At 41.9% G+C, this 14,803-nt stretch overlaps 1 protein-coding gene across 3 annotated transcripts in view; it reads right to left on the minus strand.

The window, feature by feature from the left end:
* Positions 1-14,803, minus strand: part of SRGAP1 (SLIT-ROBO Rho GTPase activating protein 1) — a 224,881-nt gene that overhangs the window by 104,858 nt on the left and 105,220 nt on the right. For all 3 annotated transcript variants that reach the window (XM_019543304.1, XM_019543303.1, XM_019543305.1), the window contains exons 2-3: positions 4,897-5,092; positions 3,055-3,217 (exon numbers count right to left, since the gene is read on the minus strand). In XM_019543304.1, coding sequence (XP_019398849.1) covers positions 3,055-3,217; positions 4,897-5,092 — 359 coding nt within the window. The remainder of the gene's footprint in view (positions 1-3,054; positions 3,218-4,896; positions 5,093-14,803) is intronic.

Raw genomic sequence — 14,803 nt, forward strand, 5'->3', positions numbered from 1 at the left:
GCGGTGTCAGGAGGGTGGCTGGGTACATTGGTGGGAGGAGAAGGCAGTGGGGATGGCAGTGGACCCTAGCACCCCTCCTCCTCCACAGCTCAGGGGCTGCCTGACCCAGCAGCAGCTTGCCTCCTGTCTGCAGGTTGTGGTGGCCAGGCTCCACCAAAAGCAAGATCAGGCCCCTTGCCACTTCTGCCTTCAGCAGGCTCCTGCAGCCCACATGATGCCTGACACTACCCAGGAAGGGACTGCCTCGCCCCATGGGCAGTTTGGGGTATTGGGCAGGGGTGGATGCTGCCTGTGCTTTCAGCACCTTGCACACCATCCCCGTTCCCAGCACACTCTGACACCCTCATGGTGCCCCCCCGTCCTGCCCAGGGGGCAAGGCAGACCCTTGCCAGGTGGCACCAGACATCCTCTGGGCTGCAGGAGCCTGCTGAAGGCAAAAGCAGCAAGGGGCCCAATTCTGCAGTCGGTGGAGCCTGCCTACCTCTCACATGGCTGGGGGGTTAGCTGCTGCCAGGCCGGGCAGCCTGAGCTGTGGTGAGGCCCAGTCCTTCCTTCCACAGTGGCAGTGCCCCCCCAGGCTGTGTGCTTCCTGAGATCCCAAAGGCCTGTGTGGCAGGGCGCTGGTGTGGGGTCCGGATGAAGTATTGATATGGTGTATAAGTCAAGGTGGAAATTTAAGGGTATAATTTTTTGGGTTCAAAACTTGACTTTTACACCATAAAATATGGTAAATGATACATTAAAACAAATGCTTTTAAAATATCCATTCTCCCCACCATTTCTCATTATGCACCCTTGTAATGTGGAGCTTGAACGATATAGGCGATTGCTGCAGACCAGTAACGGTAACTTTTCAACAAAACTACTTTAATGGGTTCAATTCATGGATAGTTAATTTCACTTTTAGGTAGAATATGTAAACAATAACACTTTCAGTCCCATTATTTAACAGAAGTATTTAGCTGTGTTGGTGTGAAGTCAGGCAAAAGGCAGGGGAGAGTAGCACCCTGCAGCAGGGGTAGGCAACTTGTGGCATGAGTGCCAGAAGTGACATGGTAAGCCTGTGTGTATGGCAGATCAGGGAGGGGACAGGAAGCACAGCAGCAGATGGGGCTGGAAGCAGAAAGCAAAGCAGGAGATCGAGCAAAGAGCACAGGACAAGAATCAGAGAGCAGAGGAAGCGATCAAGCAGGGATCACAGAATAGGAAAAGCAGAGCAGCAGACTGGGCAGAGGAAGGGGATCTGAGTGGCAGGTGAGGGGCTAATTTGTGGCCCAACTGCCAAAAAAGTGGGTGCCTACTACCTTAGAATATGTAATGATGTAGCTGTCACCTACAAAAGCTCATGCCTCTCTGAACTAGCTGATCTCTAAGGTGTCAGCCTTCCCTGCTTTGTGTTAACATAAGACCTTGCTTGTACATGCTTTTGAAAATATTATTAAACAACTTAACATTAGAAAATCTTAATATTAGAAAATTTGCCATTCATAGTCATGTTGGTGAGATGTGATTCTTTTTTTTTTTTACACCTACGTGCTGGCAAAATTCCTAGGACAGAGGCAGTAATAATGGCCTAAAAATGGTTTCATTTGCCAAACTGGTATAAGCTGTTCATACAAACTCTCTATTTTGTATACTTTGTGATTTCCCTAGGAAGGTTTTGCTAGCATAGTCAGAACTATTGTAGACTGGGCTTCAGTGTTAGATTCAAGAATATAGACCATAAACAGCTCAGATTTATGAAATTTAAATCATAAATATTTAAATTAATCAACTTTTGAATCTTAGAAAGGACCCAGTACTGAAAGCCAACCACTTTGTATTATTATTGAAATTAATGAGAAAACAGCATGTAGATTTTTTGCTGAACTCTGTTCAAAATGCTTTCCCATTTTTCTTTTTAAACATCTATAATAACTTTCTTATTAATTAGTACAGCAGTTTGCGCAGAGCAGATTTATGCATCTAAGAGGACATTCTGTGAGTGAGCTACAAAGCAGTGAGAAAATAATCAACTTTAGTTTAATTTTTGCCACAGGTTTTCTATATAACAATGCATTTGGTTAACATTATTTCACTTACTCTTTCATTTGTACTGTTTCATTATTTACTAAGAAATTCTTGAAACTTGTCACTACCTATTCATATCTTTCTAGAAGGTGACAAGTCTTTCTCAGTCAAATGAATTCCAATTCTGTAATCAGAATCAGGTATCCTGATAACCATTAGGAAATGCCATCATTGAATCTCTGATTGTGTATCTTTAAACTTTGCTCTTTGAGGACTCATTTTTGCAATAAATTTCATGCATGCTTACAGAATCAGTCTGTGAGTGATTATCATGTATTTACATTCTATTTTTATTTAGAACTCTATAATGATGATGGCTACAGACTCAGCACACGAACAAACATCAAACTGAGACTGCCTTTGTGCCAGAGAGGGAGTTGCACTGTCTTATGAAACTATTAATCTTTTAAACAAAAATATCTGTACAACTTGTACAAAGCAAAGTTTAAATGAAGCCCCAGTAGCTGTGTTGCTGAAAAAAAAAGCAACATGAAAAGGGAAGAAAAGACAGTATTCTGAGGGAAGCAGAGCATGTGACTGTCTCCTTGCCTCCAGAGATCACCTTCAGGATCACAAGCCTAATTCATGGAATCCAAGACCCTCACTACCTGAATCAGAATTTCTCTCATGTCAAAGCCAAATAACATTTCTACAAACAGCTCAATAACACTACAACACATCTAGGTTAAAGTTGCAAAATATTTTTTCCTTCCTTTGATTACACAAACACACCTTTGAGCAAAGAAGGGAACGTCTTCTTTGCCTGCTGGATATAAAACTGTTCCATTATCAAGGTCGTCATGACAGATAGCACTTTCCATACTACTTTTACAATAACAATTTTCTCTGTGGAAAAATGCTTTGGAGAACATATTAAAGTGTTCAAGTGCACTCCTTTGTATACTGTTGATTCTTGCTTTAAAACTGCACCTGTTAGACCATTCCCTTCCAATGCTAACTGAAATCAAATGTGATATGTATTACCTTTTTGAACATCCTGGTGGAATCTTCGCTTATCTGCATGAAACGCATGATAACATTGTTCAGATAAATATCACTCAAAGTTGCATGGTCTTTGCTTTCTCTTCTCACTTGATTCAGTAGTAAGTACCAACAATTCACTGGGGATAAGAGATTCTGGTCTTTCCTAAAATGTATAGATATATTACATAATTAACATATCACAAGTACCCTCATATCACATACAGCAATACCAGTTACGCAAAAACATAAACCCAACAAATTTACATTTAAAGTTGAAAAAAAGTGTTCAACTTTGCAAGGGATGTGTGACATGTCTGCAAATGTAAATTCAAGCCAAGTCTTGTTCCCCTTCATACATGGAAGTAGACCCACTGAAATCAATAGTCAAGGTTTAGATAGTACTTTCAGATGTGTTTTATAAAACACGAGGCATAACTAGAAAAAAGCATAAGAATTCAGAACGTTACAATCTATCTGGGAATATCAAAAACATGTCACAGAGCCTGCAGTTGCTAAAAATGGACTAGACATAAAATTCTGAATCTATATAGTCCTGTCCTAAGTCAGGCACAAAAAAGTCTTGAAAATGATTTTAAAATACTCTGCAGATTTTTCACTGAATAGATTAATCAACAAATTATTAACTGACCAGCTCTGTAGTGCACAAAAGCTACACATTTCACATGTTTTCCTTCAGTGAAGTACAAAATAGAATCATAGAAAAGTAGGGCTGGAATGGATCTCAGGAGATCCTCTCGTTCACTCACCGCTCAGGGTAGAATCACCCCTGACTAAACCAACTCAGCAACATGTTTTTCTAGCCTCCTCCAAAAGACTTTCAAGGATGGAGATTCCATGACATCTCGGCTAGTAAGTTTGAGTGTTTAACCACCCTCTAAGTGAGAAAGTTCTTCCTAATATCCAACCTAAATTTGTCTTGCTGCAGTTTAAAACCACTGTTCACTGTTCTGTTTCCTGTGGCCACAGAGAATAGTCTATCTCTGTCTCCTTTATAACCATCCTTCAGATATTTGAAGACCAGTATCAAATCTCCCCTCAGTCTTATCTTCTTCAAGCTAAATAATCCCAGTTCTTTCAGCCTTCCCTCATAAGTCATGATTCCCAGACATCTAAATTATTTTTGTAGTTCTCCTCCTGATTCTTTCAAATTTGTCCACATCTTTCTTGAAGTGTGATGTCCATACCTGGACAGAGTACTCCAGCTGAAGCCTCACCAGTACCCAAAAGAGAGGAGGAATAATTTCCCTTGACTTGCAAATGACTATTCCCTTGGCTATTTTACAGCTCACTGTTATTACTGGCTTACACTTCCTTGTTTCAACCTGCAGCAGCAATCAAGAGAAAGCAAGAGTGTACATGCAGCAATACACAGAATGTTAACAGTTCCTTCATTTTTCTTTTTCACTCTTCCTGTCACCTCCTGTAAAAGTTGACCAATTTTTGTTATTAAGACTTCCTAATTCTGGGAATTCCACTGCAAAGAATCAGTGCACATCTTGCAAAAATGCATAGCTGTCTTCCAGCTATTACATTTTGTTTTTACACACACTTATGTTTTCAGGATAATATTTATGCATTCTAAATTTGAAGAGACTGTTTCAATCTGTCATAGTAGCATATGAATAATAACCAATTTAGGGTACTAGGAGTCAACAAACCAAAGTGCAGGAGAGCAGTCAGATTACACAGCATTTGGACATTTGGAAAAATTAAAGAAAAAACACACAAAAGAAAAAGAAAAGAAAAGAAAAAGGAAAAAGAAAAATAATCACTTTTCATACTGGAAAGCTAGACAAGCTTGAGTGTCATAACCCCTCTTACTTGTACTGCTGATGGTCCTTTGTGCTTCTTGTTTTGGCCATGAATCTTTCTGCTAATTTTTCTAGATTTCGGGAATACTCCGTCTCTATTTCTGCTTTTTTGCGGAAGAAATCCTGCAAGTCCTGAAGAAGCTGTACCCTCATTTCAGTTTGCTGCTCCAGACATTTTTGCTGCTCTATCAGTTGAGCTCGAATTTCTAAAGAAAATGTGCATAACTAAAGTCAGTACAATCAGGAAAAAAGCACTAGAAATAATGTTTACTAAACATTTTGCATCAAGCCCAAAAATATAAGGACAAATTTCAATTAAAGTTATGTATACCACTCTTGATATAACGCGAGCAATTTAGCAATAGGATCTAGACATTTAGTATTTTCAACAAAGGAGTAAATCACAGTGCATCAGTGAGATTCCACAATTACTCCCTATTCTTGAGAGAGAGATAAACTGAGGTATCATGGATATGTCAGCTGCTTGCAGATACTGAATTTGTAGTAGCAACCACTCTAGAACAAAACGTGTTTTTGTAAATCAAAATATATCACAGATGTGCACACTCTCTGACATTATGCTATACTTACTCATTGCAAAACAAACCAATCAATTAAAAAAACTAACACCTCTTAATTACATTTATCAAGAAAGGCAGAAAAAAGAGAACAGCTTTCCTTTCACATTTTTAACCACTCTTCTTTTCGTTCATTGGCTTAAGCACAATTAGCATCTGGTACTTTTACACTGTGCTAATGTTTCTGCAGTGCTATGTACATCTTTCTAAAATTTTGGATAACTATACTAAAAACATCCATGTATTTCTTTAACTGGGAAAATCCCCAGATTTTCAATATTTCAATGAATTTCAATTATCATTATATTTCATCGTTATTGTTCATATTATTTTTATCACTTATTCATTTAAATTTCAAAACATAGTAATAAACAAGCCAGCTTGGGACAGTGCAATGGGAACCACATTTCATTTACTCTGAGAAGTAGTTATATAACAGGGACTTTTTTGATAGCAGAGATAAGTAGGACTTGACTCAGGCCTATCAAGTCAAGGTCAACGATCTTACAGCCTTTAAAAAGATATGAATTTGTCTTTGAGACACTCATTGAACTGATGGGTAGGATCGCCTAGGAGGCCAGTCTGAGGGGGATAGGAGTCCAGGATAGCTGGCTGTGCTTTAAAGAAAACTTATTGAGGGCGCAGAAATGAATCATCCAAAATGCAGGAAGACTAGTAAGTATGGCAGAATACCAGCTTAGCTTAGCAGAGAACCCTTCAGTGAGCTAAAACACAAAAATTAAGCTTACAAGAAGTGGAAACTTGAACAAACTAGGGAGAAGTATAAGGGGTATTGCTCAGGCATGCAGGGATGAAATCAGGAAGGCCAAAGTGCAATTGGAGTTGCAGCTAGCAAGTGATGTGAAGAGTAAGAAGAGTTTCTACAAATATGTCAGCAACAAAAGGAAGATCGGGGGAAGTGCAGGTTCTTTACCAAAGGGGACGAGGCAAACTAGTAACAGATGGTGCAATAAAGGCTGAAGTACTCAATGCCTTTTTAATCTCAGTCTTCACAGGCACAGTCAGCTCCCAGAGTACTGAACCTGGAAGCACAGTTTGGAGAGGTGAGTAGCCATCAGTGGCAAAGGAACAGGTTAGGGACTATGTAGAAAAGCTGGATGTGTACAAGTCTATGGGTCTAGGTGTGATGCACTCTCAGGTGCTGAGGGAGTTGGCCAATGTGACTGCAGAGCTACTGGATACCATCTTTGAAAACTTGTGGTGACCGGGACAGGTCATGAATGATTGGAAAATGGCAGATATAGTGCCCATCTTTAAGAAAGGGAAGAAGGAGGATCCAGGGAACTACAGCCTGTTCAGCGTCACTTCAGTCCCTGGAAAAATAATGGAACAAGTCCTCAAGGAATCCATTACTAAACACCTGGAGAACAAGAAGTTGATTAGGATCAGTCAGGATCACCAAGGGCAAGTCAAGGCTAACCTCAGTCCCTGGAAAAAACTGTGGATCAGGTCCTCAAGCAACCCATTTCTAAGCACTTGGAAAAGGAGAAGGTGATTAGAATTAGTCAGTATGGATTCACCAAGGGCAAGACATGCCTGACCAACCTGAATGCCTTCTATGATGAGATGACTGGATCTGTGGATGCAGAAAGAGCAGTGGTTATGATTGACTTTAAGCAAGACTTTGGATAGTATCCCACAACATTCTTGCAAGCAAGTTAAGGAAGTATGGGATGGATAAGTGAACCATAAAGTGGATAGAAAACTGGCTGGATTGGGCTCAAAGGTTAGTAATCAATGGCTCAATGTTTAGTTGGTAGTTGGTATCAAGTGGAGTGCTCCCAGAGGCCAGTCCTTGGGCTGATTTTGTTTAATGGCTTCACCAGCAACTTGAAAGATGGGATAGAGTACATGCTCAGTAAGTTTCCAGGTGACATCAAGATGGGAGATACGATAGAGGTTAGGACTAGGATTAAGAGGGTTTGTTGCGTCTCCAATCCAGCCTTTCTATATCTTCTGTTCCTAATATTCTGCACAGACCACTGCTTCTGGTGTTGGTGTTGCCAGATCTTGTGGGGTGCATTGTGGTGCTACAGGACATCTTGGGAGATGATTTTTGCTTCTCCTAACAAACACATTGGTTGTTTGTATAGAGGCCCCATGATTTCATGAGAAAGTTTCAGGTGTGTCACATTCAGAGGGTGTGTCTACATGAGATGCTTTACTGTTCAGTAGACTAATATACTGCATAAAGTGTCACTATTTGACCGTGTGCTAGGCTACTGCACAGTAAAACAGGTAGTAGATTAACTGTGCGTTAGCTATTGTTCAGGACAGGAGCAATTTGCTCCTATGCCCAGACAGACCTAGACAAATTGGAAGATTGGATCAAAAGAAATCTCATGAGGTTCAATAGGGAGAAGTGCAAAATCCTGCACTTAGGATGGAACAATCCCAGGCAGTGATACAGGATGGGGACTGACTGGCTAAACAGCAGCTCTGCAGAAAAGGCCCTGGGGGTTATGGTGGAGAAAAAGCTGAATATGAGCCAACAGTGTGCTCTTGTTGCCAAGAAGGCTAACGACTTACTGAGCTGCATTAGTAAGAGCGTTGCCAGCAGATTGAGGGAAGCAATTCTTCTCCTCTATCCAGCACTGGTGAAGCCACATCCAGAGTACTGTGTCCAGTTTTGGGCCCCCACTACAGAAAGGATGTGGACAAATTGGAGAGTTCAGCAAAGGGCAACAAAAACGGTTAGGGGGCTGGGGCACATGACTTCTGAGGAGAGGCTGAGGGACCTGAGTTTATTTAGTCTGGAGAAGAGACGACTGAGAGGGGATTAAATAGCAGCCTTCAACTACCTGAAGTGGGGTACTAAAGAGGAGAAAGGTAGACTGCTCTCAGTAGTGGCAGATGACAGAACAAGGAGCAATGGTCTCAAGCTGCAGCAAGGGAAATTTAGGTTATATTTTAGGAAAACCTCCCTCACTAGGAGGGTAGTAAAGCACTAGAACAGGTTACCCAGAGAAGCTATATAAGAGACTTTATCTCTGGAGGTTCTTAAGACCTGGCTAGACAACTGGCATGATATAGTTAGGGATGGTCTCGCTTTGGGCAGGGGATTGGTTACTAGATGACCTCCTGAGGACCCTTCCAACCCTAATTTTCTATGATTCTATGAATTGGTCTTTAATTGTGTGATCATTTAATTGTTAAAACAGCATTAGGAGATCTCAAATGCATCACTAAATATTGTTTTTATATAAGTTGTTTTGTCTTTTATTGTAAGCTACTCTGAGCCATATGGGGAAGATAAACAAACAGAATTGTGTTTAGCATGCTTGATATATGTAATAGAAGAGCATTACACTATTAATGCTATAGTGACATTATTGTGTATTATGAATTGTAAGTAGTAATAAAACCAAAATTATTTATTTCATCTCTGATTCTGACTAGAATCTAAGGCATCCAAATGAGTCTTAGATGATGTATGAAGTCCTAGATATAACCTGTGAAACCACTGGAATTCAAACATACATACTGAAGTGATCTGGAATGAGCACAGGAAACTGTTAAATCAGTGTACTTGTTGGAGAAGGGAATGTTTCAGTTGCTGATTCTCCTTTGAGGCACCAGCAGCTATGTTAATCATTAATGAGACCATCCATTTCTAGAGTGAACCCAAAGATCATGAGTTCATATCTAATCAAGTCATTGGAAAAGAATCATACCTAAAACAAGGATGAGACAATGCAATACAATATTGTACCCGTGACATACATATGCCTTGAGGAGAAAACACATAGGACCTGGAAGGTTATTAACAGACATCTAATGTGTCCACTGTTTGTCAAGCCTGTACTGGGCTTATGGAAACTTTGCACACAATTCCTTTAAGTAACTTATGAATCCATTCCTTAAGTAACTTATGAATCCATTTTCAATATTTGGAGCAGTGATTTTCATTGACTAAATTCAAATCCTTAGACTGATCCATGTAAATTGTAATACAGCCAAAATGTGTTGCTTGCTTTTTATTAGTAACAATAGGGCTAAATGAAGTCTTGCAACTTGTTCAATTTCGATAACTTAATATTCACCAAGTATTCAAGCCCAACCACTTAGCTTGTATCTTACAGCATGGGTTGGCAACTGATGGCTCCCTCACCGGATCTGGCCCATAAAGAGGTTGTATCTAGCCTAGGAAGGTCTGACTTGAGATGGTACAGAGGATCAGGCAGCAGGCAGCTGCACCAAGCCTCCCATCCCTTCCACAGCACCCTCCTCAGCAGCCACCCCTGCTGCTCTTTCTTACCCGTGCTTACTTACTCTTACTGCAGAAGGGCCAGGTATCTGCAGTGAGGGAAGTCAGGGCAGCTTGAGTTTCCCAAAGGGTGGAAACCCTGTGGCGGCTTGGAAGCTCTGACCCTCCGGCCCCCTCCATCGTACAACACCGGGGATTCTGAGGTGGTTTCCCATTCACATACCAGTCAGGGTGAAGACTGCATAGTTTCAAAGGCCAGATGAAGACAAGCGTATTTAGTCTATTATGGCCACAAAACCACCTCTGAAACCTTGGGGATATTCTTAATGACTGTAAGTAAAGTTATGGTTTTAGAATATAAGATCCTTATTTTACTGCAGGACAACTGATTTGCTGCTGTAATTTACTCCCTTTGGGCAAGTCTTTTCCACAGCAGCAGAGAAGAGAAAAAAAATTTTCAGAACACAAAAATATTGCTGGAACTCTTCAAAAGTTGGTGCAAAGCAGAGAGCAAGTGCTGTATCTGAAACTATTTAACTTTTCAATATTTTCTTTGTCGCAGAGCACACAGGTGCCCTGCTCCTTACAGCAGAAACAGCTAGGGAGAGAGAGGCCTAGCAGTGAGTGGGGAGCCCAGCTGCTGGTTACCAGGGCAGCCAGAGTAGTAATGCAGATGCACAGGTGCTGGTTGCTGGGGCAACCGCTGTGAGTCAGCTGACCGGAAGGGGGCAGGGCCTGACATATATATAAACCCAGGCTGAGGCCAGAGAGGGAGTTCTCTGCCAGCAGCCATAGGGGTAGGGTCTCTGCTGGAGTGAGAAAAGGAAAAGGCCAGGATGCACAGGCAGTTGTTATGAGTGAGACGGGGAGAACCCCTGTGATGCACTTGAATGTAGTTATAGCCGGATGGCTTGAATTTATGTTGTAAAGCCAAGGGGCTGAGTTTGTGTTGACAGTTTACTGTTTACAACTGGAGGACTGGGTGAGGCTATTAGGGGTTGGAGGAGGCCTCATAGGGGCTCCACAGTAGCGTGGGGACCCCGGCACCAGAGAGGGCACAGCATTTGAGGGTGCACTGATCCCAGCCCCAAGAAGGGAAGCGGAGAATTGGAGGCCAGGTAAGGCCGAGGCTGCCTGAGCCCTGCAGGGAGTTTGAGACCCTGAGGAGAAGATTTGGGGCCAGGCATGGCTACGGCCATCTGAACCCCAAGGCTGCGGTAACCCGAGGCAAAGGGGGTTGCGAGACGAGCCCAAGCGCCTGTGGGGCACGGGGTTGCGAGACGAGCCTAGCCCATAAGGCTGGGGTGCACTGAGTCGCACAATACAGAACAGGGGCCAGGATACAACAGAGCACTGTGTGCAAGGGGACAAGAGGCAGCCTCCCTTATACATAATAAAAGATCAAGATGTGGTGGGCGAGAACGAGGGTGCTTTAATGTGAACTTGGCACAGTAGGGGGCGCTAGGGGAGATCACGGCCGCCTCTAGGAACCCACGCTGTGACATACTTCGTTTTAAATGTTTAAAAATAGAAAGTGGTGTTTGAATAATAAAACAGCTAATGAGCTCAGACTGTGGGGTAGAATGTAGTCTAGAATGTGGGCATTTATACACATGCTCTTGGAGTGCAGGGGGCATGGTGTTTTAATTAGAGAGGCTCTGACAGCTGTTCTAATTAAAGCTCCCAGAGCATCACATACATCAGTTCCCCCATGCTGAAAAATGGTGGTGGGGGTGCTTTAAATGGGCTTTAAAGTGCCCGTCACCATTTTTCAGTGCAGGGACACTGATACGCATGACGCTGGAGTCTGCTGGAGCACAGTACCACTCTCCAGCAGACTTGATTAATCAAGTCTGGTCCAATGCGCTGTAATTACAGCCGTGCTCAACCTTGCTGCTCAATCTTTATTTGCAATGTGTTAGAGCAGCCTTGCTGCATGTGTATAGGCACCCAATGATTACTAAGATGGTTGCCTGTCAAGGAAATCACAGATTAAATACCTTTGACTAGAATATCTCTAGAGATCCCTTCCAGCCATGCTTTTCTATGATTCAGTGATTTCCAGATACTCAGGCCCCTCAAGGAAGGGTGGGGGGAGGCAAATGGTGGAGGCAAGAAGGAGGGTGATGGACTAGAATTTGCTACGGTAGATTCAGCAGGTAGGGTCCTTAGGCAAGGGCTGAAGATGTGACAATTTTTAATACCTGCATAAAGGCCATGGAGACCTCCACTCACAGAAGTGGATTAAGATGTTTTCTAACAGATTTTAAAGGAGCAAAATTTTTTCTTTAGCCCACCTATTTCTTTTGCCCCTGAACTTTTGCCTTTTATTCCCTCCTTTAGCAGAATGTGCAGATGATCTTTTCAGGAGGAGGAGGAGGGAAATAGATTAGCAAAAATGGTAATGGCAAAGCTGCGATTTAGAAAAAGCCTCCTGATACAACAAAACCAGTCCTCATAATTGTTTGTCAGCAGTAAATGCCAAAGGACTACTAATTACTATGGACTTTCTGTTATGGAAAACTTCACCAAGACAACAGTATCATCTTTAACCAATCAGTGTAAGTGAATTCCCTAGCACCACAGATGGCTGTATGAAGTATCACTGTGCTTTATTCTAAAAAAAAGTATATACATGACTGTTAAAAGGTTAAAGGCACTAGAAACAAAAGCTCTTTATCAATATGCAGAACAGGTATAGTATAGGCAGTAAAAGTGCTTCACCATGCCAAGGTTCTTACTTCAGTCTGCCATGGTGGAAAGGGCACCTGTAAGAGTCTGAGGGATCTCCCTGATGATCTGATCTTCTCTTCTGAGTGTACACAAAGCTCAACTGATACCAGGTATAATAGAGAATTTCCATCTTCCTTCGTTATAAGATGTTAGGCCATTGTTGCCTTCCATACCAGTGGTGGATGCATTTCAATAGATGAAGCAGCTTCTTTCTATTAATATTAACATTGAGTCACAGTCACCACCTTTATGGTTAAAAACTGATTTCAAAGGAAATCTAATTCATTTATGCTACTACTTCATGAACTAGAAAAGCTGAGTAATCATTAGGTTGAAAAAGTTTTCCTTACCTATTGTCTTCATGTACAGGCTTGCTTACCTAGTGAGACTAGGTTCACTGGGGGATGGAAACAAAAGCCCAGAGGTAAGTAAAAAGCCTGAAGGACCTGGATAAAGCCTTAGTAAAGGGAAGCAATAATGGAAACCTTAGCATTGTTCTCAGGGAGAGGATAAGACGGTCAATTAGACACTTGAAATGTTTATATGTGAGAACATACAGGAAGAATCGTACTAGAACTTCCCAATCACAGAATTATGATGCAATTGGGATTACAGAGATGTGATGGGATAGTTCACATGACTGGAGTATGGTCATAGATGGATGTAGCTTGTTCAGGAAAGATAGGCAGGGGGAAGGAAGAGGGGTTGCCCTATATATAAAGGCAATGTACAGGTGTTTGGAGGTGCAGTACGAAGTGGAAGGTAAAATCCTTTGCACAAAGATGAGAAGGAAGTGCAGCACAGCTACAGAAGGGATGTCATTGTGAGCGTTTGCTACAGGCCTCCAAATCAAGAGGAGGAGGTAGATGAGATGTTCTTTAAACATGATGCCCAACCTTTCAAATCGCAGGCCTTTGCCATCATAGGGGACTTCAATTATTGGGATATCTACTGTGAGGGAAACACAGCAGTGCAGAAACAATCCAGCAAGTTCCTGGAGTCTCTTGAGGACAACTTTTTTATTCAGGTGGTAGAGAGGCTAACAAGGGGAGGAAGTTCTTCTCAACTTACTGCTCACAAACAGGGAGGGATTGATAGGGAATGTGAAGATGGAGGGCAACCTGGGTGACAGTGGCCAGAAAATGTTAGGAGTTTAAGACCTAAGGGGTGGGAGGAAGACAGCACCAGAGTACAGGATCCTGGACTTCAGAAAAATCAAATTTTAACAAACTCAGGGACCTGGTAGGCATGATCCCTTGGGAGGTAAGTCTGAGGGGAAAAGGAGTTCAGGAGAGCTGGCTGCTCTTTAAGGAGGCTCTCTGAATACTGCAGAAGCAAGATATCCCAATGAGACAGAAGAATGGGAAGTGCAATAAGAGACCAGCCTGACTAGACAGCGGTCTCTTCAAGGAGTTGAAACTTAAAAAAGGAATCCTATAAGAAGTGGAAACTTGGTCAGAATATTAGGGAAGAGTATCACAGCATCTCACAGGCATGCAGGGAGAAAATTAGGAAAGTCAAGGCACAATTTGAGATACAGCTGGCAAGGGACATAGAAGGTAATGAAAGGATTCTTTAGGTATGTCAAAAGGCCTGAGATTCCATAAATGCATTAGGGAATACAGAAGGCAATCTAGTTATAGACTATGCAGAGAAGGCTGAAGGATTTAATGCCTTTTTGTACTCCAGTTTTCACAAATAGGGACAGCTACCAGATGACAAGTACAGTTAGTAGCAGTGATAGGGAGAGATGAACAGCTTAGATGAATGGCAGAGTAGGTTAGGGATTACTTAAAGAAGCTAGATGCTTTCTGGCGGAGCTAGATGGGATATGGCTGAGAATTTTGGAGCCATTGGCTATCCTCTTTGGAAATTCACAGAGGCCAGGTGACTGTTTTCTAATATGAGAAAAAGTTAATCTGAGAAGTCATCACAAGTATTGTTATTACTGACTTTTCAATATGTAATTGTTACCATCATTATGCAATAAATTCAAACAAGGCTTCTTCTTCAGTTGTAACTTAAGTTTTTGCATTGATTTCTTTCACATTCTCACTAGCATATAATGTACTCATTCATTTAGAAAGAGAGGTAACATCTCAGCTTAGCAAGGCCCAACCCATAAAAGGTTAAGTCAAAACCACCATCTTAAAAACTGTACTGAGAAACCAAGTGCCAGCCAGTGCAAATCTCAGAGCCTTCTGATAGCTCGATAAGCAGATAATCACTTTCTGTGTGGGCTTTCATTCCCTAATAATCTTCACAAGCAACTCCATTTTCACACTGCAGTCTTTCAACCTTGGGGTAACAAGGACCCAGATACAAATCTTCCTTGGGGGAGAAGAGAGGGAAATAAATCTTCTGCCCAAACCCAAAAT

This window comes from Crocodylus porosus, unplaced genomic scaffold (genome assembly GCF_001723895.1).
Source record: "Crocodylus porosus isolate Cpor-Errol unplaced genomic scaffold, CroPor_comp1, whole genome shotgun sequence".
Lineage (NCBI taxonomy): Eukaryota > Metazoa > Chordata > Crocodylia > Crocodylidae > Crocodylus > Crocodylus porosus.